Raw genomic sequence first — 24,134 nt, 5'->3', positions numbered from 1 at the left:
GGGAGAGTGTGTGTTTGTGCCTGTGTCCAGGGCTGTCCCTGTGGGTAGGTTGGGCCTGGGTCTGCGGGTCCCACTGGGCCTGATTGTGAGCCTGCCACGTTGCGTGTCTGCGGAGAGGGTGTGCATGCTCTGGGCGGTGTGCACCGCTGAGTGAAGGGCATGCAGGGGGCGGGGGAAGCCCCTTCCCAGGGAGTAGGTGGTCGTGCGGCCCTGAGCTGATGCTGCAGCCAGGCCGGCGCCCGGCTCGGTGCCCACCAGTCCCGCGGCCCTGCGCGGCGCCGTTTCCTTCCCGGGATCGGTCCGGACGCAGGCCGTCGGGCGCGCTCTCCCCAAGCCCGAGCCCGGAGCTGGTGTCTGTGCCGGCTGCGCTGCGCCGGCCTCCTCTCGGCGGCGGCGGCGCTGGAGGGGTACTGTTTCCGGGGGTGGGGGTGGGGGTAGGACCGGGGCGGGGGGAGCCGATGATGTCAGCGGCGGCGGCGGCGGCGGCGGCGGGGCCGGGCCGGGGCCGGGCGCTGGGGGGGCCGGGGCCGGAGCCGGAGCCGGAGCCGGAGCTGGAGGCGGGCGAAGCCGGAGCGGCCGGGGGCGGCCACGGTGATGAGCCGGGCCTGGCGGACGCGGCGCCATCGCAGTCAGGTGGGCCCCGGGGCGAACCGGGCAGGGCCAGGGCGGACCGGAGCCAACAGCCGGGCCCCCTCCCCGCTGCCCGGCGCCGCGGGGGCCCGGGCTGCACCCCGCGCCGCGACCGCTCCCCTTTGGGCTTGACCTGGGGGCTCAGGGGTCGGGGGCTAAGCCTGGCCCCGCCTCCAAGTGCGCACGGCGCTGGGGGGCGACTAAGGGGGCCCCGGTACGTCGTCCGACCCAGCGGCGGCAGGGGGCTGCGATCGCCTGGCGCCGTGGACAGGGCCGCGCTCACTCCCCACTTGAAGGGTTAATTCTGCAGCCCCATGTCCCCCTCCCGCCGTGGGGCAGGTTGGGGGTGGGGTGGGGCGGGTGTGAGCCCGGGCCGGCGCTGCAAGCTGCTGGGAGGGCGATGGCGTAGGAGCCAGCCAGAGAGGGGGAGGGGTGGGCCGCCGAGCGCCCCAGAGTTGGGGTGTGCGGGGTGCGCAGGGCGAGCAGGGGCCCCGGAGCCGCCGCGCCGTCGGGTCAGGGTTGTGGCTGTGAGTCCTGGAGATTGTGTGTCTCCTGCTGTGTTGTGGGGCAAGGTAAACCACTCCTGGGCACTACTGTTTGCTGGTCTAGCAGCCAGGGGTCCGGCAGGGCCCTACCGGGCCACGGGGATAGAAAGCCAGATGGAGGGGTGTCCAGTGTTGTGGGGCAGAATTACAAGATGTGGCCCTGCGGCTTTGGGTGACAGGTCCGCATCCAAAGCAGGGTGCAATACCTGCGGAGTTTGTTAGATGTGGGGTTTTATGTGTGTTTTATGCCAGCATGTGTTTCTTGCATGTATGTGTCTGGTGCTGCACATATGAACTATTTATGAACTATTGTTTTCTGCATACCGGTAAGGGTAAGTGCTGTGGAGGGCACCGGAGTGGGGGCTGCGTGTGCCTAGTTGGAGGGGGCGGTTGTGTACCTTTGAGTCAGAAGGTGTCAGGTCCGGGTCCCATTTCTGTGGCCCTGCTGAGGTGTGGCCCAGTCTTGGCATGGATGACCCGCTGGATGGGTTTGTGGGTCCGTGTGACAAGCGGGTGGCTGGGTGCGTGGGGAATGTGTGTGTCTAGAACTCAGGTCCTGAGGGTCCTGCAGGAAGTGAAAAGCTCCAGGGTGTGTCTCAGGTACTCATGAGACGGCTGGTGCTGGTGTGAGGGGCTCCGGGGGGCACGTGCAGGTTGTGTTTATGGGCTCATGGGCAGCCCAGTGAGGGGAGGGGAAGGTTATGTGTTTGCAACATTCCCCGCGGGATTCTTTTGTGACGTTGTTTGTGGGAGCCTGTCCGTGCTGTTGGGCTGGGAGGCAAGCTGGTCAGAAAACACTTGTGGGGAGGGAGGTGGCGTGACAAGGGCAATGTGGGCCTCAGACTCCAGAGATCAACCGCAGGCTGCGTGTGCGTGTCTGCTTCTGTGTGTTTAACTGGCTGTGTGGGGCTGCTGTAGGGATATGTTATGAAGAAGCCAGGGAGATAAATATGGGGCAGAGCAAGGGCAGCAGGCGGGAGGCTTGGGTGTCGTCGGGGTGGCCCAGCTGGTCTGTGCAGGGTCTGTGTGCTGGCCCCTCACTGGCCTGCCCAGCGTGTCAGGGTCACCGGGAGGAGAGGCCTGGTGGCTGCAAGGAAACTGAGCTTGGACCAAGTGGCTCCTTGGCCATGTTTACGTAAAGGCCGGGTGTGACTCTTGTCACTGCAATGGAAAAAAGAAACATGAAGTTTTCAGTCTCCTCCTCCTGCTTCGCCCTCTCTCTGCCCCCCTCTCGGGTATCTCTGCTTTTCCGTCTCTTCTGTGACGCACATTGGGCCGCTCCCGCGACTGTGGAAGGGTCTGGGAACGGAATCTGCTCACTAGGCAGATTCCTCAGAACAGGTTTTCCTCACCTTTGGGGACTGGGCCCTTCTGTAAATGTGTGTGTGTGTGTGTGTGTGTGTTCCAAGTGTACCCACTGCTGTGTACCACACCTGCCTGGCTGGGAGCGTGCGTGTATGGGGGGCAGGGAGGACACTGTGGCCAGGTCCTCCTGCCTGGGGGCAGGCTGGCTGCTGTCAGGCCTGCACAACAAGTGCGCCACGGCCCAGTGGAGGGGAAGGAGGCCTAGACCAGCACTGAGGAGTTTAGGCCGTGCTGCTTCCTCACTGGCACTTTCCCTACGTGAGCCTCAGTTCCTCATCTGTGAAATGGGGCCAATCACCTGGCTTGCCTATCTTCCAACAGGGCTATAAGTAGCTCATGGGAAATGTCCTGGAAAGTAGGGGCAGCTTGGGGGCCTGTGGCAGCCACTGTCAGCCCTCTGCAAGCACTGAGCCCCTTCTTGGGGCCTGGCTAGTAACCACAGCAGTAAACGCTTATTTAGCACTTACTGTGTACCAGGCACTGTTGTCAATGCTTTTACATTTGATCACTCATTTACTCTTCCCAGTGCGAGGTGGAAGGGGGAATTCTAACTACCTCCCTTTTTCAGATGAGACAGCCGAGGCCCGGAGGAGTAATTTGCTCAAAGCCACTTAACCAGTAAGAAGTAAAGGTGGATTTGAACCCAGGCAGTCAGGTTCCAGATCCTGTGTTCTTATATGCTGTCCTCTGCTGCCCTGCTGGAGCTTTCTGCGGGCCTCTTGGTGCACCCCACACAGACATGCGCACAAACTTCTGCCCAATTTCTGCAGAACTTAGCACCTGCACCAATCCATTCCAGAAGACTAGGGTGCTTAGTGACTCAGGGAGTCTCAGCCTAGGGAGGGAGAACCTAGCATCTGCTGCTGGGTGCTGGCCGCAGGGCCACAAAACGCTGATGAACTGGGGGGAAGGAGAGATTGTCCTTGTCCGGTAGGTGAGGGAGGGCTAAGTGGGAGGTGGTATTTGAGGTCGATCTTAACATTTTGGAAGGATTTGGGGACGAGGTTGGGGAAAGGTTGCATTTCTGGCAGGAGGACCAGCAGAGGCAAAGGCGTGGAGGTGTGGGACGTGTTGAGATTGGAGAGCGCACAGGGTGCTTGAAGGGAGACTGGGACAAGGCACGATTAGAAAGGAAGAGGGGGACTGGACTCTCAAATACCTGGCTGAGGAATCTGAGCTTCTGGAGTGGAGGCCCTTGCAGGTTGCTGAGCCCAGGAGTGATCCCACCTGAGCTGCTTTGGGGCTGTTGACCCTCAGTGAGAGGAAGGCTGGATGGAGGCAGGGGACTAGCTGGGAGGCCATGGCCTTGAATCAGGAGAGTGTTAACAAGGCCCTGAGCTAATTTGGGGCCAGAGGCGGGTTAGAGGGAAGGCTTCCAGAGCCATTCCCAAGCTGGGCCGCAGATCCAGACTGCTGGATGCGGGGAGTGAGGGAGAGGGTGGAGTCCCTCACTCCCCACACAGTTAGCACTTAGCACGTGAGACCTTGTGCGGTGACGTCGGCAGCCCGCTGGCCGGCCATAGGCCCCTTCGGGCAGGACCCGGCAGTGTGGCAGAGGGAAGGGCTCAGCATCTGGGTTCACTCAGGCCTGGATTTGAATTTTGACTCCGCTGCCCGCAAGTTGTGTGACCTTGAGCAAGGTAAATCCCTCTGTGAGCCTCAGTTTCCTCATCTGTAAAATTGGGCTAATCTAAATACTAACTTTGGGTGGCCGTTTTGAGGAAACCATTAAATGAGGCAACACATGTAAAGCCCTGGAAGTATATCAGGCAAAGCGTGATCGCCCCAGGAGTGGTCAAGTTACACTCGCCACCCGCAGCTCCGGGCCAGCTCAGTCCAGGACGGAGGATGGTGTCCTTCCTGAAGGTGGACACACTCCAGGCAGACTTGAAGAAAGTAGGTTCATTTACCAAAAAATTGTTTTCATCTCCCACTATGTATTAGGCACTGTTCTAAGCACTGGAGATAGCAGTTAACAAAGCAGACAAAAATCCCTCCCTCCCTTGGAAGTTACATTTTAGAGATGAATGAACAGTATGTTTCACTAAATGCCAAGGAGGAAAATAAAGTAGGGGAGAGAGAGAGGAAGCTTGATGGGGCACAGGGTGGCCGGGAGGGCCTCCGGGGGAAGGTGACTTTTGAGTCAAAGCTTAAAGGAGGTGGGGCGGCAAGGCATGGGGCTGTCTGAGGAAAGAACATTCCAGGCAGAGGGACCAGCAAGAGATGGAGTGTATCTGGCAGCAGCGCTCAGCTCCCCACCTCAGTCACACCTCTGAGATCACACAGCCAGTGAAGAGTAGAGAAAAGGTGAAAACAAATTAAAAAACTAAAAACCACAGAGCCATCAAACGTACTGTGAAGCCTGATTTCTGCCCCTTGCTCTTCACCACTTCCCCCCACCATTTTCCAGGACTGAGTTCCAGGATGATAAGAGTGAACACTTTCTGAGCATTTACCGTGGGCCAGGCCCCTTTCTAAGCACTGCTTGGCATCAGCTGGATTATTCTTTACATCATCCCCACGTCACAGACAAGGACACCGACATACAGAAAGGTTAAGTAACTTGCCCAGGGCCCCATAACTAGTGTCTTCTCCAACTCCCATAAGCCCTCATAGGGCAGTGGCCAGTGGTGGGGCAGTTCATCTCAGGAGAGCTGGATCCAAACCCAGCTTGGTACACAGTGAGACCCGGGGCAAATCACCCCACCACTATGTTCTCACTGCCTGCAAGTGAGGAGTCTAGAGTATTTAAAGCCTCAATTTCTTCATCTGTGCAGTGGGGTTGATACTAGCCCCTGCCTCTCTGTGGTCCCTTTGGGTGCTAAAATGAGACTATGTTGATGAAATGCTTAGCACTGGATTTGGCACATAGTAAGTATCTCAGCAGTGGCAGCTCCAAGTACCATGATGATGATGGTTCTAGCTGATCTCCAAGGGCCAAGCCAGCTTCGGACTTCTGTGGTTCTAAGAAGCCTTGATAGGCCTTGTCCAAATATCTTGGCCTCAGTAGGCACCAAGCCCATATGGTTGTGCATGTGGGCAGGCCTGGAATCAGACCTTCGCTGTGCTCACCTGTGGGTTGCTACCTCATGAAGGAGGCGGCCTTTCCTGTTTTTCCCCCCTTCCTCTGATTTTCACAAAGACCCTGGATGGGCTAGTGGGGGGTCCTAGTGGATGCTGTTGAAAGAAAACCACAACTGTTTTCTATCCATTCTACTCACAACACTTCTGACACCAAATGTGTGGGGTTTTCCCCCACACTGTTCAATTTTCTGACACTAGCTGGGTGTCCTGCAGTTCAATTCAATTTTGATACTATTTGCTAGGAGGTAGCATCAGATCCCACAGGTTAAGGGCTCAGTCCCACAAGGCGGCCCCCACTTCAGGTGCCAGGTGCCAATCGTGGCCTCCCATACTCCTAACTGACCAGCAAGAAATCAGGCTTCCCCACGACCCCCTCCTCAGTTTTGATAATTTGCTAGGATGGCTCATAGAATTGAGGGAAATACTTATGTTTATTGGTTTATTGTATAATAAAGGATTTGTCAGTACAGATGAATAGCCAGATGAAGGGGTATGGAGGGCAAGGTCTAGAAGGGTCCTGAGTGGAAGAGCGTCTGTCTCTACAAAGTGCGGGTCCATGACCTTCTCAGTGTGTGAGTTTAGCAACCCGGAAGCTCTCTGAACCCCATAATTAAGGGATTTTTGCAGAAGCCTCATCACATAGGCATGATCGATTAGTAACTCAGTCTGCAGGCCCTTTCCCCTCCCAGGCCCTTTTGGTGGGGGTGGGGCTGAATGTTCCAAGCTTCCAGCCATGGCTTCTGGTGACCAGTCCCCATCCAGGAGCCCAGCAAGATTTGCCTCATTAAAACAAGAGACACTCCTATCACCCAGGAAATTCCAAAGGGTTCAGGAGCTTTATGTTAGGAACTGGGGTCAAAGACCAAATATCAGAACAAGATGCTCCTAACATCCCTATCACTTGGGAAATTAGAGTTTTAGGAGCTCTGAGTCAGGAATGGGGACAAAGGCCAAATATATATACAGCTGACCCTTGAACAATGTGGGGATTAGGGGTGCAGATACTCCAAACAGTGAAAAATCCAAGTATAGCCTTACAGTCGGCCCCCTGTATCCAAAGTTCCACATTCTCAGATTCAACCAAACTCACATCATGTAGAACTGTAGTATTTACTGTTGAAAAAATCCACATGGAACTGGACCTGAGCAGTTCAAATCCATGTTGTTCAAGGGTCAACTTAATTTCATATGATATCACAGTATCATAGCTGTAAACATGGCCTTCATCTCGATGTGATATAATCAAGAACACAGGCTTTGGTGCCAAACTTTCTGGGATCAGATCCCAGCCCCGCTACTCACTGGTCATGTATCATTGGGCAGTTACCTAGCATCTCTGAGCCTCGGTCTGTCACTTTAAAATCAGGAAGCTAACTGCTACCTTAGGAAGAAATGAGGTAAGGCAAGTAAAGCCGACTCTTGGGGGTCCCGGTGGGCTAGTGGCTATCTTGGAAGGGAGTGGGCAGCCTTGCTCTTTCTCCTCATTTTACAACCAGAACTGAACACCAGCCCTCGAGCAGGGCCTCTTCCCCGGGATTCCCTACCCGCTTGCAATCCAGCAACGGATGGTAGCACTTGACCCAGGTGTGTGCATGGCAGTTGGGGCTGTTAGAACTTTGGAATATCACCCCTGTTCACCACCCTCCGCCTCCTCTTCCAGGACAGGAGTCAGAACAGTCTTTTGGGGGTGTGACATGGGCTGTGGAGTCCTCTTAGTCTAGATAGTATGAGTAATAAATGGGAAGAGAGTGGTTTTTTTTTTAGGGGGGGGATTGTATGAGGAACTCCTGACGTAGGACACCTCGGAGTCATGGATGACCCAGGGCGTGCGGAAGGGAGACCCCCAGGCATCACAGAGGGTGGACAAGGAGCGGCAAGCTCTGCTCTCGAGTCAGCAGGCCTGGCCTGTGAACAGGCCCCACCTGTTATGACCAGCTCTGTGTGTCTTTGGCTAAGTTCCTGTATGGCTCTGGAACTCAGATCTTCAACTGAAAAATGAGCCCCCAAAGCCCTGGCTGTGCCCACAGGGGAAAGCGGCTGTGAGGTGCTTTCTGTGCAGTGACCGCCACGGTGTGCGTGTGGGGTGCCTGCTATTCCTTTTGGATGAGCCTCCCAGCAAGAGGTGAGGTAGGGGTTGCGTTCCTCACTCCCACCCCCATTTTTAAGCCAAAGTCCCAAAGCCACCAGCACTCAAAGTAAGGAGTGGGACTCAAACTTCCTCACTTCCGGTCCAGTGGCCTTTCCAGTGCCCTCCAGAGATTAGAGCAAGCTGGCCCGTGTGCATGAGTTCGTGATCTTTGGTGGTTGCCTGGCACATAGGCCAGAAACCCCCTCTAAGATTTCAAATGAGGAGGTCCTCTCCCAATTTGAGTATCTGGCAGCTTGGTCCGTTGAAAAAGCTCAAGCAAATCTATTTTGACATGTAAATGAGACTATTAAAATGAAAGACAACATGCAAATCTTTGATTTCCTTTGAGCCCCGAAGATTGGGCCAAAGGGACTTGAGAGTGATCCAGCAGGCTTCCCTGGGCCTAGGGATTGAAGTAGGCTGCTAGATTGTTTTGAGGTAAATTGGGAATATGCAAATTATCTTGTTCCTATACTTCTGGGGGCAAGCAGAACAAGGCTTTGCAATAACCTGTGTGACCTCCTAGGTCTGACTGGCTGCAGCTAATTAAGCAAGCAACCTGACAGGCTCCTGGGAGGGTCAGGGTCTGCAGAGCAGCCCTGGCTTCTTTGGCCCTGAGCGCTGCGCCACCCCCACCCCCTGCGTCCTGTCTTGCCCAGTTCCCTTCCTGAGAATGTGGTTTCTGTTTCTCCACAGAGGGAAGAGGCCCGACAGAAGGGACTCGCTGAGCCACCCCGGCTCCGCTCCATGTTGGCTGTGCTGTCAGGTGAGACGGTGTGAGAGGTCCGCAGTGAGGGAAAACTGGGCATGAGGCAGCAGGCCAGCAAGGGAAGCCGTTGTGTCCAGGCTGGGGAGCCCTGTGAAATGGTCATCAGCAGTTGTGGGGGCCTCCTCCTCCCAGTGCGTTACCTCGCTAGTCTGTGCCTTGGAGGTTTTGACCCCTGACCTTCATCAAGACCTGAGGCAGTGGGGGAGAGTACAGCTCAGTGGTAGAGTGCGTGTTCGGTATGCATGAGGTCCAGGGTTCAATGCCCAGTACCTCCATTAAGATAAATAAGTGAACCTAATTACCTACCCCCCCCCGCCCCCCGCAAAATGGTGAAAAAAAGACCTGAGGCATCCCTGGCCTCTTCCAGCACTAGACGTGTGACTTACTGGCATTGGACGCTGGCCAGATGTGGGGTGGCTCAGGTTGACCCCTGGCTTCTGTCACCAGAAGTTAGTCAGCCTTCCACCAGTCTCTGACCAACAGCCCCCAACCTCTCTCGGCTCACCTCCCTGATTGCAGAGGCCTCTACCCTCTGCCCAGCCTCTGAGATCCTCCCTGGCCTCTTCTCCTCTGTTTAGGCTGGCGCCATGCCCCCCCCAGCAGAGGTGACGGACCCGTCCCATGCCCCCGCTGTCCTGCGCCAGCTCAACGAGCAGCGGCTCCGTGGCCTCTTCTGTGACGTCACCCTCATAGCCGGAGACACCAAGTTCCCTGCTCACCGCAGTGTCCTGGCTGCTTCTAGTCCCTTCTTCAGAGAGGCCCTGCTGGCTTCAGCTCCTCTACCGCTCCCACCAATTACTGGGGGCTCAGCTCCCAACCCTGCCACCACCACAGCTGCCTCCTCTTCCTCCTCCTCCTCTTCTTCCTCCTCCTCCTCTTCCTCCTCTTCTTCCTCTTCTTCGTCCTCCTCATCCTCGTCCTCCTCCTCTCCCCCTCCAGCCTCGCCTCCTGCTTCATCCCCACCCCGGGTCCTAGAGCTGCCAGGGGTCCCAGCAGCTGCCTTCTCTGATGTCCTCAACTTCATCTACAGTGCCCGGCTGGCACTACCTGGCGGCGGAGGGGATGGGGCAGCTGTGGCAGAGATTGGAGCTCTGGGGCGGCGTCTGGGCATCTCCCGCCTGCAGGGCCTGGGGGAGGGAGGTGATGCCTGGATACCTCCTGCCCCAGCCCCCATGGCCACCTCACAGCCTGAAGAAGACAGCTTCGGGCCTGGGACTAGGCCAGCCAGGGAGTGGGAGGGTGACAGGGCTGAGGCTCAGGCCCCTGACTCACAGCCCCTGCTGCCCCGGCGGCCCCTCCCCTGCCCCCGCTGTGGGAAAAGCTTCATCCATCCCAAGCGGCTGCAGACCCATGAGGCACAGTGCCGTAGGGGAGCTGGCACTCGGGGGTCTGCAGGGGTGGGAACTGGGGGCTCTGGCCCCAGTGGCCCTGCAGGAGTCGATGCCTCAGCCCTGCCCCCACCGGTGGGCTTCCGAGGTGGCCCTGAGCATGTGGTGAAGGTGGTGGGTGGCCACGTACTCTATGTGTGCGCGGCCTGTGAGCGTTCCTACGTGACCTTGTCCAGCCTGAAGCGGCACAGCAATGTCCACTCGTGGCGGAGGAAGTACCCCTGCCGCTACTGTGAGAAGGTGTTCGCCCTGGCTGAGTACCGTACCAAGCACGAGGTGTGGCACACCGGGGAGCGCAGGTGAGTGGCCTTGGGGGGCCCAGGGGCAGGGGTGGGTGGGGTGGAAGGGTCACATGGGACCTTGTCCACTCACGGACTACATGGACAAGAGTGAGGGCCTAGAAAGGCATCTTGGAGATGCCCACTCACCTGCTTTCCATCACTCACCTATCTGCCTCCCTCCAGCCCTGTTTCCTTCTGCTGCTGTTTATTAGCACCCCTGGGTGCCATGTCCCAGCTTGATGCTGTGGAAAAGGCCAAGGAGGAAAGAGAAAGTTGCCTCACAGGACAGGACTTTGGGGAACACAGGCATGTCCACTAACAGTTATAATACATATTTCCACAATGTACCCCTGTTCATAAAATATTTCCCTATTTTGTCATTTGAACTTCAGAAGAAAGCTTTGTGAGTTAGGCAAGGTATGTGATCATTCCCAGTTCAGATGGAACAGCTGAGGCCGGGCAGCTGACAGCCAGTGAGGGGCACTGAACTGGGACTGGTGTCCCTTCCAAGGCTGACGGGGGAGACAAGCAGTCTGGAAGGAGCATGAGCAAATGGCTAGGGCAGTTTGAAGTCCGAGTGGAGGCAGGAGAGGATGTGGGAAGCTGAGGCCCTGGCTTCAGAACTCCTGACTCAAGTGGCTCTGTCCCTGCCCTGTTCTCTGCTGTCCTGGCCCAGGTACCAGTGCATCTTCTGCTGGGAGACCTTTGTCACTTATTATAACCTGAAGACCCACCAGCGAGCCTTCCATGGCATCAGCCCGGGCCTCCTAGCCAGTGAGAAGACGCCCAATGGAGGCTATAAGCCCAAGCTCAACACCCTCAAGCTGTACCGCCTGCTCCCCATGCGGGCAGCCAAGCGGCCCTACAAGACCTATAGCCAGGGAGCCCCCGAGGCCCCCCTTTCTCCAAGCCTCAACACCCCGGCCCCTGCAGCAATGCCGACCAGCCCACCACCCGGACCCCCACCTGCCCCAGAGCCTGGCCCCCCACCCTCTGTCATCACTTTTGCCCACCCAGCTCCCTCTGTCATTGTCCACGGGGGCAGCAGCAGCGCTGGGGCGGGGAGTGGGCCGGCCAGCACAGGGGGTGCCCAAGCCGCCTCAGTCATCACTTACACTGCTCCCCCAAGGCCCCCCAAAAAACGTGAGTACCCACCTCCTCCCCCGGAGCCTGCAGCCACACTGACCAGCCCAGCCACAGCCGGCAGCCCAGCAACGGCCGCAGGGCCCGCCACAGCTGCAGAGGAGGCCAAGGGCCGGAACCCACGGGCCGCGAGGACTCTGACTTACACGGCCAAGCCAGCTGGCGGGATTGGCGGGGGTGGGGGTCCCCCTGCAGGGCCTGGCCGGGGCCCCTCCCAGCTACAGGCTCCACCTCCACTGTGTCAGATCACTGTGCGAATCGGTGAGGAGGCCATTGTAAAGCGCCGCATCTCAGAAACTGACCTACGTCCTGGGGAGCTAAGTGGAGAGGAGATGGAGGAGAGCGAGGAGGATGATGAAGAGGAGGACGATGAGGAAGAGGAGGAGGACGAGGAGGAGGATGAGGAGGAGGAGTTGAAGGCCGGTGGGGAGGACCAGCTCTGGAGGCCCTACTACTCCTACAAGCCCAAGCGCAAGGCCGGAGCTGCAGGCCCGGGCAGCAGTGGGGGCAGCGGGATGCCCAGAGGCCGCCGGCCACCTCGCTGGAAACAGAAGCTGGAGCGAAGGAGCTGGGAGGAGACTCCGGCGGCTGAGGGCCCCGCAGGGCATGCCCGTGGCGAGCGGAGGCATCGCTGCGGGGACTGTGCCCAGACATTCGCCACCCTGAGGAAGCTGCGGAAGCACCAGGAGGCCCATAGCGGGGGCTCCCACAACTCCCGGGCTGGACGTAAGCCTTCTACCCGCTTCACCTGCCCTCACTGCGCCAAGGTGTGCAAGACGGCAGCAGCCCTGAGCCGCCACGGGCAGAGGCACGCAGCCGAGCGGCCCGGGGGCACCCCCACACCTGTCATTGCCTACTCCAAGGGCAGCGCTGGCACCAGACCCGGGGATGTCAAGGAGGAGGCCCCCCAAGAGATGCAAGTCTCTTCATCCAGCGGGGAGGCAGGTGGCGGGAGCGCTGCTGCTGAGGAAGCTTCCGAGACCGCCTCACTCCAGGACCCTGTCATCTCAGGGGGTGAGGAGCCCTCAGTGGTGGCAGGAGGGGGTGCCTATGCATACCCACCTGTGCAGGAATTTCCCCTGGCTCTGATTGGGAGCGGCCGGGAATCTGGCAGTGGCAGGGGAAAACCTGGGAGTGAGGGGCCACTAGGGGCTGGGGAGGGGGACCGGCTGGAGGGGATGGGGGCTGCCAAAGTCACCTTCTACCCTGAGCCCTACCCACTCGTCTATGGCCCCCAACTCCTTGCCGCCTACCCTTACAACTTCAGCAACTTGGCCGCTCTCCCAGTTGCTCTTAACATGGTCCTACCTGATGAGAAGGGTGGGGGGGCCCTTCCCTTCCTACCAGGGGTCTTTGGCTACGCAGTCAATCCTCAAGCAGCACCCCCTACCCCCCCAACTCCACCCCCTCCAACTCTTCCTCCACCAGTGCCCCCTAAGGGAGAAGGGGAAAGGGCAGGGGTTGAAAGAACCCAGAAGGGAGACGTGGGTTGAGCTCTGGGTCCAGATCCCCCCTTTCACCAGATGCCACCCTCCCTGAACCCCCGCCACTACCAGCTCCTTGGCCTCCTTGCCCCTTGGGAGCCCCTCCACATGCTTGTGCGGGGACTTGGGGGCCTCTGGAGCTCAGGGGTCAGGCTGCTTTGTGTGAGATTGTAGTTTTCCCATCTCCTGGGAAGGGATCTTTGGTGGTTCCCCTCTCAGTTCTCCTCCAGGGAATGGCCTCCATGACAGGCAGGGCCAGCTCCCATCCCTTCTCTAGCCCTTGGGGCAACTGAGCAATATACTTATATGAATCTCTACTCACGGCTCCCACCAGCTCTGAATGTCTAACCCGCCCCCCTGATTCGTAAACCTAGGGGGAAACCATCTCTCTCACCTAACGATCCTCCCTCATTCTGACGCTTTCTCTAAGCCCTTGCCCAGATGCTTCCTAGCACATTCCATTCTTTGTGGCCCAGGGCCTGGACCAGACCATTGTGATACCTGACAACCCCCCACCTGGGAGTGTGGCTCTGGACTCCATTCTTCCCACGGCTGGGTTTCTGTGTCCCTGTTTCCTTCACATGAAGATGCCATGCCTTCCTTGGCTTCCATGCCTTTGGATCTTCCATATTGCTCCTTATACTCCTAGACTCTGGGGATGGCCTCTCCCAATCCAGGTCAAGGAGGTGCTGGGGGCAGGGTTACCTGTCTGTTCCATGGCTGAGTGCTTTCTCAGCCCAGGGCAGCACCAATCTCAGCCCTACCTTGGCCCCCAAATCTAGTGAGCCCCAGACTCTTCCAAGGCAAAAGAGTTGAGTAGACTGCACCTCTTTTTGCCTCTACATATGGCCTCTTCTGGGCTAAACCAGATTTGGGGGCCAGGAGGGAGGAGCTCTATATGGGATGGGGAAGGGAATCTACTTTCTCCCTGTTTTTTCCCGATGGTTTCTCCCAGACTAGACCAAATAGCCAGAAAAACGATGGGGGTTGGATGGGTGGGTAAGCCCAAGATTTGCACATGACCTCCCGTCCTTACCTTCACCCCCATCTTCCCCAGGATCATTTCCCTCACCAATGACTCCAGATGGTTTTTTGGGGAACCATCCTACCCCCTTGGTGGGCTTTGGGGTATCCCCACCAACTTTCCCTGCAAAATAGCACCTTATACCCCATCTTTGACTCAGTTCCCCACACCCAAAGATCCCAGCCTAGGGATGGGGTACAGGGACCTTATCAGTCCCTAATCCCTAATTTGCACTAGTTAACCCTGGTCAGGGGTCCCTATGTTTCCTTCCAGTGGGGGAGTTGAAGAAATGTTTGCTCCTAATTCTCTTTGATAACTGGGCCTCCCCACTCTGTGACTGAATGAACATTTCCCATCCATCCACCTCTCCCCAGGAAAAAACAGCCCACATGGGGAGAGCCAGTTTAGGGGAGCAAATGTGATAAATGGGAATTAGAGGAGTGCAGTTTAAAAAGGGGAAAAGCTGTTGTCATCAAAATGGCAGCCTTTTTCCCAGCTACTGTTTTCTGGGGCCAAGATGGCTGCCCTCTCAACAGATGCTCAAAGGGCAAGATCATGGCTTTTGGAGGGAGGTGATTTTGGCGGAGGGACAGGAGCATCCTGCCTTCTCTCACCCTCCCAGCATATGGAAAGGGGAGGTTTCGACAGGCTCCCTGAATGTTAACCACGGAGGAGTGGCGCTCCTTCACTCCTCCTCTGTCTCTTTGCACTTTTCTTGGTCTTGGCCACAATCCGAGTGAAGAGTTTCCTACTGAATGTACCAAGTTCCAATTTTTAAGGGGAAGAAAAGTTTAAAACATGGGAAAATGCAAAAAAAAAAAAAATCACTAAAAAATTCCCACAAATCTTGTTTCTGGCACTTTAGAAAAACTGCGGGGAAAAAAAGTACATAATAAAGAATACATATATATATCTACACACAAATTATATATATATTTACACAGCGGAACCACAAGAGAGACTGAGGAAGGCCTTGGAGGCAGGGGGCAGGTGTGATGACAGTCCCCCTATATCCTTAACCTGCACTCCTCTGAGGCAGAAAGGCACAGGAAACAGAAGGGGTTGAGGATAGACCAGGGAATTTGAATTTCATAACAGGTCAAAATTCTGAAACCATGGACATTTTGGGAGAACTGAGATTGTAGACATTTATTTTTTTGAAAATATTATTTAGGAAAATAGTTTCCAGAATTTGGTGGTTCTGGGCAACAAAGGAGATTGTGGCGAAAAGGAGATTAAAATATATGTATCTGAGCTGGGGAACTTGAATATTGTGAATTTCAGGTGTTGGAAATTTGGGATTTGGCAATTTCATCTTTTGAAAATGATCAAGTCTTGTCAATCTGTGCCCTCTTTCCCCATGTTCCCTGGGAAGAAGGGTGACGGTGGAGTGGGAAGGCCACTGGTTCTGTGCCACAGCACGCAAGATTTAGAATTCTACAGACTCTAGCTCTATACGTAGTGAGGACCCAGATTTAGAGAAACTGACCAATATTTATCTCCGCATTTGTGTGTGTGTCCAACTCTCTAGGCCAATAAACCAACAAGACAAACAAACCGTGCTCCGCAGTGGGATGCCAGGTGCAATTATTGGTGTGGCTGGTGGGTCTGGCTGGACAGGGACACGCTAACCTTGTCCCACAGGGGTCCCTGTGAGTTGTAGCCCTATTCTCCCTCTTAGGACAACTTCCAGCAGTTGAGTAGGTGTGACAGCCTGCTGACCCTAGGTATTTCACTGTAATTGCTGCAGCCACTAGGCTCAAGCTGACTTTGCTCTGACCTCCAGGCAGAAACATTAACTCAGTCCAGTTCACACAGCCTGCTGGGCACAAGATCTTCACATCCCAGAAAGGCCCTGCCTTCAAACAGGTGCAGCCCTTTCTCTAAACTGAAAGGAAACTGAGGCACAAAATGTGTGATGGCCATAAGAGACACCAACACCCTTTCTTATTCCACTCCTAGCCTCCCAGGGGCTTCAATTCCTTGTCCCTCCTCCTCCCCTCCCATGTATTTTGTCCAGTGTTATACAAGGATGGGCAAGTAAGCTAAGTGAAGCTGATCAGGTGGGTGGGGGCTTTGAGGAACTCTGGTACAAATACCTTGACCAGAGTGGGCAGCTATTAACCAGCAGGTTGCTGCCAACAGGGGAGCAGACCTAGTGTCACTGCAGTTCATTAAATTTTTCAAGAGAAGTGAGAAATTCAAATTTCTCTGTGAAATATCCACATTTTAAAAGTAGTGAACAGTTCAAATTTTAAGTTTTGCTTGCCAAAAATATGGGCGAAACAAAACACACCAGTTTGCAACTCCTGGTATATATTGTATAATGCTTTTCTTCCCATCTTCTCATATGATCCTCAGACTAGCTTCATTTTACAGATGGGGAAACTGAGGCACAGAACAGTTTAGTAGCTTGTCCAAGTTCTGAGCAGCTTGTCCAAGTTGGAGCAATTCCAACTTGAGTGGAGGTTTTTAAAGTGCACCTATCCCCCCCATTACAAATGCACCCTTTTAGAAGTAACCCTTTTTTATCCTAAAAATAATACTTATTACAAAATACAGTAAACTACAGAAAGGTAAAAGCAAAGAAAAATGACGACTAGTCCCAACATGCAAACATAAGCACTATTACTTAGTGTATTTCCTTACAGAAAAAAAAAAAATCCCTATTTATTCAACCAATGCTAAGCACCTACTTAGGTTAGGACCTGTGCTAGGTGCTTGTACAGTGAACAAGACATATTTCCTGCCCTCTTAAGGCTTACAGTCTAGTTCTTGTTCTTTGTTCCATTTCGTTGGGAACCTAGGTGTTAATATCCAAAGGAGCTTCTTCAAGAAGCCAAAGAGTGAGTAAATGGATAGTGCATTTCAGGTGGGTTCAAAGCCTCCATCTGCCCAATTCCACTTAGCCTTCCTCCCTAGAAACGAAATGATGAGAGGACTAGATTCCTAAGTGAAAAAGTTAATGTGTAGAAAGGGACAAGGCTTAAGAGTACTGCCAAACTCTCAATTCAACTGGCCGAGGACCAGGGTCTCGGCCATCTGGTCCTCAAGGAAAGGGGTCGGGAGGGGGCAAGTTGTACGTGGCGTCCAGAAAGATGACAAGGGTCCCGACGCTCGTGAAGATGATGAAAGTCCACAGGAAGAGGCGGTCCACTACCATGGCCACAAATTGCCAGTCCTCCTTCAGCTGGGAGTAGGCAGAGGAAACTGTTCCTAAGCTCCAGACCCCCAGGGAAGGCCGTCCCCAAGGCCCTGTACCCTACCCTGGTCCTCCTACCACAGCTTTGAGACTAGGGTGGGTTGCAGAACAGTGGAGAGAGAAACCGCGCGCGAGGGTTGTGAATAAAGCACTACTCGGAAAGCATGGGGCGGGACCGAGAGAGGCACACTTCCAATCAGATATAAAACTGAGTGCTAGGGGCGGAGCCTGAGCTTGCGGGTGGAGCCAATGCCGCCCAGGCCCTGCACTGCTCCACCCTCTTTGACTTACCGCGTCGTGGTCTTCCTTTTCCTGCAGTTGTCGAGCGATGTAGCTGATCGAGGAAACGACCTCTCGTAGCTCGGGAGGCAGACCCACAGTCCGGTTTGGACCATCGATAAATCGCCGCAGGTCCGGGGCAGACAGTTCAGGCTGGAACCTGGAAGAGGCGGGACTCTTTGGCCACGCCCCGGGCGCAAAGACACCCAGCCAGCGCCGGTGCTCTCGACGCCCGCCTCAACTCCCTCCTCCAACGTCTGTCCAGTTTTCGAAACTTGACAGGGCCCTTAAGGCTCTCGCCGATGGCGGCGACCTCTCTAGCCTTCCGCAATTCCTCCTATCCCCTTACGCTTTAGTTCCCACCTCTCCGCAAACTGGGCAACAGAAGGAATACTACAACTCCCATGATGCTCAACCACGGCATCATCCGGGAGCTTACGTCGCCTGCCTCCGCACAGTCTTCAGGGAACTGTAGTTCTCCTCCCTTCTACGTGGGCGATGGGGAGTAGACACTACCTGTTGGGTTTGGGGAAGAGAAAATCATTCGGTGGCTTGCGGATGAAATATTCATCTGTTCCCCGACCCCAGCCACTTCCTGGAGACTCCCTGAGGGCTACTAGAGGCGGCTCTGGCATCTGGTCTCTCTCGGGTTTGGGCCTCTTCATACCCAGATACAGAGGAAGTTTGTGAATGAAGATCTGCAAAAGAAGAGGCGTGTTGGAGGGGGATCTCTTGCTTTCAGAGCAGAAGGGGAGCCGCCAACCACCCCCACGCCATATGCCCATTCCTGCGCATGCGTGCATCCGTCCCACAGACAAGGAAATGCTCATACAGCCCTGAGTTCTTAAGTGGGTTGGGAGGCATCCTAACTGGAAAGAAAAGTCCTGAGGGCTTCCACCCTGATATTTCCTAACCCTGAGAATGTTTCCTTGGGACCCGCAATGGGCGATATTAATGAAGAGAGTCTGAGACCTAAGCAATGATAATGATGATAAAATTAATTGTGCAACATTTCAACACCCAAGGCCTTGGCACTTTGACACTCTACCAGGAGTTGTAGTTCTCCCTCAGGTCTGTGAAAGGGAAGGTGGAAGTTGGTGGGAGGGAGGAGAGATACCTGGAAAAAAGCCAAATAGGTTGGAAGAGATCTTACCTGACGGACCCAAAGGGGCATTTGGTGGGTGTGGGGTGAGCGATGGTGCAGGTTGAGGACTACGACGCTAAGGATGACTGAGAAAGTGACGAGCACCATAGTGAACATGAGGTACTTGATAATGATGGGGACAGACAGGGAAGTCTCAGGCACTTTGTCTGCCAGCAGCAGCAGGAACACAGTAAGGGTCAGCAGGGCAAAGATCGAGAGCCCCATCTTCTCTCCTTGGGGGACAGGGGGGAAGGCAGAAGGATTAGGCTTTGCCAGAAGGCAATCTCCATGGCATAATCAGTGACTGTGTTACCAGCCCACTCAAGGACAGGCTTTTTGAAGGGCCAGTAAATGACTCCTACATTTATACCTCCAACCTGAACTTACTCCCCTAAATTCCTGACTTGTATCCTCCTGCCTACTTAACCTCTCCATTTGAGTGTCCAATAGACATCTCATACTTAACATATCCAGAACTTAATCCCTTCACCACTGCATCCTCCCATAGTTTCCCCCATTTCATAAATGAAAACTCCATCTTTCCTGTGGCTCAGACTGAAATCCTTTGAATCATTCTCAACACTCCTCTTTTTCATCCCATATCCAGTCCATCCCAAACTTTACTGGCTCTACCTTCAAAATATATCCTGAAACCGATGACTTATCACATATACCACTACCATCCTGGTACAAACCACCATTACCTCAGATCTGAGTTACTATAAAGGCCTCCTCTTTGCTTCATCCTTTGCCCCCGCTGACTTTTCTTAACAGAGCAGCCAGATTAATCCTGTTAAAATGTAAATCAGATCACAGCACTTCTAGGGGAGGGGATAGCTCAGTGGTAGAGTGCCTACCTAACATGCACAAGGTCCTGGGTTCAATCCCCAGTACCCCCACTTAAAAAATGAGTAATTATCTCCTCCCCTTAAAAAAAAAAAAAGAAAGAAAGAAAAGGCAGATCATATCACTCCTCATCTCAGAAGCTTCCAGTGGCTTCTCATCTCCTTCAGCATAAAAGCCAAAGTCCTTACTATGGTCTATAAGTCATTCCCTCTAGCTCTCTGACTTCATCTCATACTGTTTTCTCTCTTGCACATGTCATTCAGTTACATTGACTATTTCTTGAATATTCAAAGCACACTCCCACCACAGAGCCTTTGCATTCACTGTTAATTAACTCCTGGTAATTTCTTCCCCCAGATATCTGTCAAGGTCATTCTCTCACTTCCTTCCAGTCTTTTTTTCAAATATTGATCAAATATCCCCTTTTTAGTGAGGCATTTATTGACCATCTTATTTTTAAACTGCAACTCCTACCCCCATTCTTGTTTTCCCTTTTCCTTCTTCATTTTCCTCTTCTGTATACCATCTAATGGATTTATTTATTATGTTTATTGACTATCTATCTCCCCCACTAGAATGTAAACTCCTAAGAGCAGGGATTTTTGTCTCTTTAATTCACTGATGTATTCCCAGTGCTTTGCACATTACAAATGCTCAACAAATATTGTTGCATGAATGAATGGACCAACCCCTGTAGCAGGAATTATACCACAATTTGAAGCATCTAAAAATGAAACAATATATAAAAATATGTCAAGTGACTGGTTATTCCTATGGGATACAACAGGCACTGCAAACTTCATGGAAGGTATTGAAATAAATTACTTTCATGGCCTGTTCTACTTTAGTCCTATAATATTGGGTTCCAAGATTTTCCTTGCTCCAGGAGGAAGAAGTTACATGTGGAAGTGTGTTCTAGAAATGCATCACTCTGTTTCCCTAGACAGAGAAAGAACTTGATTCCAGACTGAAAGAAAGCACGTTTTGAACACCAGAGTTCAGGATATTGGTCTTTGAATCAGCCTGGTGCTAACCAGGGCTGAAATAGCAACACTGTCTCTCTCTAACTGGGTAATGTAATGACTTACACTCTCGTAGCCTCTTTATCTTCCTCTGTAAAATGGAAAGACAATTCAGTACCTACCTTACACAGTTGTTGTGACTATTAGAATTGAGTTAATATATTTAACATGTTATTTGTATTATCTTATAGCAAGTGCTCAAAATTAGCAAAGACAATACCTATACTTATACAGAACTTACCGGGTACCAGGAATAGTTCTATTAACTCAGTTAATCTTCAGAATAATCCTTTGTGGTAGGGACAATGACTGGCCTATTTCCACATCAGGAAACTAAGACACATAGAGATTAAGAAATTTACCCAAGGTTACTCTGTTACCACGTTATGCTGTCTCCCAGAGAAATGTTGTCTATTATTTCGAAGGGAGATAGCAGGCTAAGGGAGTAGTAGGTGTCTGACAAGTTGGGGAGAGAGGATGCCAGGAATGGGGAAAAGGAAAGGAAGAGTTGTCTAAGCCTGGGACTTTGTTGATCAGAGGAGTGGAGGTTCCAAGGATGAGATCATAGGATTCTGAAGGGAAGAGTTTAGAAGTTATTGGGTGCAGAAAAGTCAGCAGCAGAGGAGGGTCAGAGCCTGAGATTGGAGGGAAAACCTGGATCCAGATGCAAAGGCTCTGCTTGAAAGGATAATCTGGGTGAGACTGCTGAAGCACAATCCATGATGGCTTGAGTTAGCAGGAAAACCTTGCCTGAAGAGGGAGAATCTGAGCTATTGGTAAGAAGGGCTGCTGGGGCCCCTTTCCCCCTTACCTGCATCTGGTGGCAGGTAGAAGACGAAGATGGCCAGGAGAGTGATGAGGATGCACGGAGCAATGACGTTGACCAGGTAGAAGAGAGGCTTCCGGCGAATGATGAGGTAGAAGGCAACCTGTTCATGCCGTCCTTCCCTCCCTCCCCTAGGATCCACTGGAGGCTGGATTAGCCGAGAAGGCTTGTGGATAATCTCCCACTGGCCATTCTCTTGGAGGGGGAGGGAAGGGAAGAAGAGCGGAAGAAGGGGACACAGATGTGGGACCTGTCTTTGTTGGTACCAGACATGGCTTTCTCTGCTACATCCTAAAGCAGAGGGGCCTGATGTAATAAGGGGCCAGCTATGGACACTGAGCTGGGCAGCCCAGCTCTAATAAACTTGAACAAGTCTCAATTTCCATATCCACAAAATATAGTCATATCTATCTTGCCGAACCCACAGGGACTCGCTGATGGAGTATATTTATCAGCCTGTTAGAAACTGGAAATCATAAAGCCAGTGGACGTGGGAGCCATGCTCACTCACCAATGAAAGTCCCTTCATGAATGTGCACTTCCTGCCGTTCCTGCCCATCGGGACCCAAGCCAGTCTGCAGGCTGACCTCTGAGCTGTCATAGCTATAGGAACTGAACACCATGGTGCAGTTCTGCCAGTCAAAGGGGAAGTAGGTGACCTGAATGGAGCGGGGAGTCACTAGAGCTGCCAGAGAACTGATCGGGGTTGAGGGAGTTGGAGAGGTCACAGGGTAGTTAGGGATCAGAGGATATGGGGCACCAGGAAGATAGGGGCCACCAGGGAAGATCATAGAGAAGTAGGGTCACAGAGGAAATGGAAGGTAATCTGGAGAGGCCATGGACAAAGTGGGGAGGGGTCACTAAGGAAGACTGGAAGTCAATGAAAATGGACAAAGAAGATGAAACAACGGAATGTAAGGGGGCAAGAGAGGTGAGGGTCCATGGGGGATAATGGAGGAGAAGATGGGGGACTATGGGGAGTCAGCGTGTCTGAGGAGAGGGAGGGTTTCTACAAGCGCCTGAGCTTCCCAGGAGGAGCCGGGAGACCTGGATACTGCAGCTGCTGCGATAGATGCCTGGGGGCTGCCAGCGCACGGAGCCGTCGGAGGACACCACGACGTTGATGTCCAGAGCAACATCAAAATTCCCGTCATTGCTGCAGAGAAAGAATCTTCTCACTTTGGATCAGGCCCCGACCCCGGTGCCCCGCCTCTTCAGAGGCCCTGCCCCACCTTCCAGACTTTGGGAACATCCTACTTGTTTAGGAGCACCACATCTGGTAGCCACACCGATTGGGCCGTGATGCGTAGTGAATCGATGCCCTCGTGCTCTGCAGGGTCCCAGCTCAGCCTGTAGTCAGTCCACTCCTAGGAAAGCAGAGGCTGAGGGGCTGTCTGGGGCTGGAGGTTAGGAGACTTGGGGTGCACAAAGGAAGCCTAGGCAGGGAGTGCAAGGGAGGGGAGCATCTTAGGCATGGGCTGTGGTTCTGGAGGCTGGGGCTCTGATTTCGGCTCCACCTGCACTCTTCGGGACCTCATCAGCTAATTTCCCCTTCTCTCGCACCGGGCCCCAATTTTGTATTCTCTGAAAATGAAAGGGTTGCACTAGCTAGCATCTAAAATGGTGATTTTCAAACTGCAGCTAGCGACGCTTTAATAGGTCAGGAGTCAAACAAGTGGCCCCAAACCAGTGTTAAAACAAACGAAAAATACAATGAAAAATGCATGGAGTGCAACTCCCATAGTAAAGATAAGTATTGTTTCCTGAAGCTTCTGTTTCAGTTATAAATGTGTTTTCTGAGATCGTGATGCAAGAAGTATTCTAACTGGGCTGGACATTTGAGGAAATTGTAAAGGTAGTGGGATGCCCTTTCCCATCCCTCTGGATCTCCTTACCAGGTCTAAGTAGACCTTTGTGCTCATCTCCTCATCCTTCTCGTTCTAGAAGAGAAAAGTTTAAAGGGCAGATATGATGTGAATGTATAGAAATAAGGGGGCTCTGTGGGTCAAGCTCTCTCTGGAACCTCCCCTCTTCTTCTGAGCCGCACCCTTTTAAGTCCAAGCCCCGCTTCTTAAAACTGCTTTAGTTTATGCCCTACCTCTATCTCGAGAACTTCCTGTGGTACCTACTGTTCGCCAGTTCATATACCTGCCCCGAATCTCCGCCCACAGTTGTTTATTAACCCCGTCCCGCACCAAGCTCCGCCCCAGGCTGTGACCCCGCCTCAAGGTCCTCCCTCCGGCTAGTCCATTGGCCCCAACTTCACTTCAAGATCCGCCCACAGGCTAGTTCATCATCTTGCCCGGCTCTACCCTGGCCCGTCCAGCAGCCACGCCCACAGCTTGTCCATTGGTCCGATTTCGACCCAATCGCTGCTAACGACCAGTCTATCTCCAGCCTGGCCTCGCCCCAGGCCCCCTCCTCAGTTGTTCCTGGGTCCCGCCCTGCCTAAAGCCACGCCCCCTAGCCGGCTAGTGAGCTAGACCTCAGCTGTCCGAGTACGCGCTCACCAGGCTGATAAGTTGCGCCAGGCTAAGACCAATGCTGACACCGACGCGGTCTCCCACCTCCCGCGCCGGCCGTACCGAACTATCGTAGCCCGAGAACAGTTTCTCGCGAAGTCGGCCCTCTGCCTCCGAGCCTTGGGCGCCTGGAGGAGGAAAGAACTAAGTGAAGCCATGGTGCGCAGCCACGATCTCTGGCCCTGTCACTGCCCCTTTGAGGCCTAGACTTACCTGGGGCGTGTGGAGCCCCCAGGGCCCCCAGCAGCAGCAGCAGCGCCCCTGGGATCATAGCCCGCCCGCGTCGCTCAGTGAGCTCGCTGGGTGAGCCGCCGGGACAGCCAGCGCAGGGGAAGTGACGAGGCGCCCAGGAATGTGCACCTGTTGTCGGGGGGCAGCCGCCAGCCCACCCGCCCCGCCCCTGGGACTTTATCCCCGCCCCGAGCAACTGCCAATGCCTGCCTCCCACAGAT

General features: G+C 54.0%; 2 protein-coding genes across 6 annotated transcripts; one reads left to right on the top strand and one right to left on the bottom strand.

The window, feature by feature from the left end:
* Positions 1-486: 486 nt before the first annotated feature.
* ZBTB4 (zinc finger and BTB domain containing 4) lies at positions 487-15,169 on the top strand. Of its 3 annotated transcripts, none has more exons than XM_032498670.1 (4): positions 487-633; positions 8,449-8,518; positions 9,100-10,208; positions 10,867-15,169. In XM_032498670.1, exons 3-4 carry the CDS (start codon positions 9,109-9,111, stop codon positions 12,824-12,826), a joined length of 3,060 nt encoding a protein of 1,019 aa, XP_032354561.1. In that variant the 5' UTR covers positions 487-633; positions 8,449-8,518; positions 9,100-9,108; the 3' UTR covers positions 12,827-15,169. The 3 variants fall into 3 exon arrangements, with proteins under 3 accessions (XP_032354561.1, XP_032354562.1, XP_032354563.1); XM_032498671.1 differs by lacking the exon at positions 487-633 and adding an exon at positions 1,035-1,202; XM_032498672.1 differs by lacking the exon at positions 487-633 and adding an exon at positions 7,459-7,751.
* CHRNB1 (cholinergic receptor nicotinic beta 1 subunit) lies at positions 14,636-24,041 on the bottom strand. 3 transcript variants are annotated; one of them, XM_032498675.1, is made up of 11 exons: positions 23,896-24,041; positions 23,671-23,810; positions 23,056-23,100; positions 22,418-22,527; positions 22,208-22,316; positions 21,672-21,819; positions 21,146-21,355; positions 18,476-18,699; positions 17,839-18,020; positions 17,335-17,482; positions 14,636-16,759 (listed from the first exon to the last, which is right to left on the bottom strand). In XM_032498675.1, the coding sequence occupies exons 1-11, from the start codon at positions 23,951-23,953 to the stop codon at positions 16,673-16,675; spliced, it is 1,461 nt and encodes a 486-aa protein (XP_032354566.1). In that variant the 5' UTR covers positions 23,954-24,041; the 3' UTR covers positions 14,636-16,672. The 3 variants fall into 3 exon arrangements, 2 of the variants coding, with proteins under 2 accessions (XP_032354566.1, XP_032354565.1); XM_032498674.1 differs by having other exon boundaries at positions 14,636-17,031; positions 23,896-24,040; XR_004326675.1 differs by lacking the exon at positions 14,636-16,759 and having other exon boundaries at positions 17,341-17,482; positions 17,762-18,020.
* Between the last annotated feature and the right edge of the window lie 93 nt (positions 24,042-24,134).

The sequence above is a fragment of the Camelus ferus genome, chromosome 16, assembly GCF_009834535.1.
Source record: "Camelus ferus isolate YT-003-E chromosome 16, BCGSAC_Cfer_1.0, whole genome shotgun sequence".
NCBI lineage: Eukaryota > Metazoa > Chordata > Mammalia > Artiodactyla > Camelidae > Camelus > Camelus ferus.
This window is presented reverse-complemented; position numbering and strand designations above follow the sequence as displayed.

Bases quoted from the DNA above. Each gene is read 5' to 3' on its own strand.
- ZBTB4 (XM_032498670.1), top strand. From the start codon at position 9,109: ATGCCCCCCCCAGCAGAGGTGACGGACCCGTCCCATGCCCCCGCTGTC. The intron at 10,209-10,866 runs GTGAGTGGCCTT...GTCCTGGCCCAG, and splicing joins TGGCACACCGGGGAGCGCAG to GTACCAGTGCATCTTCTGCT.
- CHRNB1 (XM_032498674.1), bottom strand. From the start codon at position 23,953: ATGATCCCAGGGGCGCTGCTGCTGCTGCTGGGGGCCCTGGGGGCTCCA. The intron at 22,528-23,055 runs GTAAGGAGATCC...CTGCTTTCCTAG, and splicing joins CAAAGGTCTACTTAGACCTG to GAGTGGACTGACTACAGGCT. The intron at 21,820-22,207 runs GTCTCCCGGCTC...CGCTCCATTCAG, and splicing joins GCAGCAGCTGCAGTATCCAG to GTCACCTACTTCCCCTTTGA.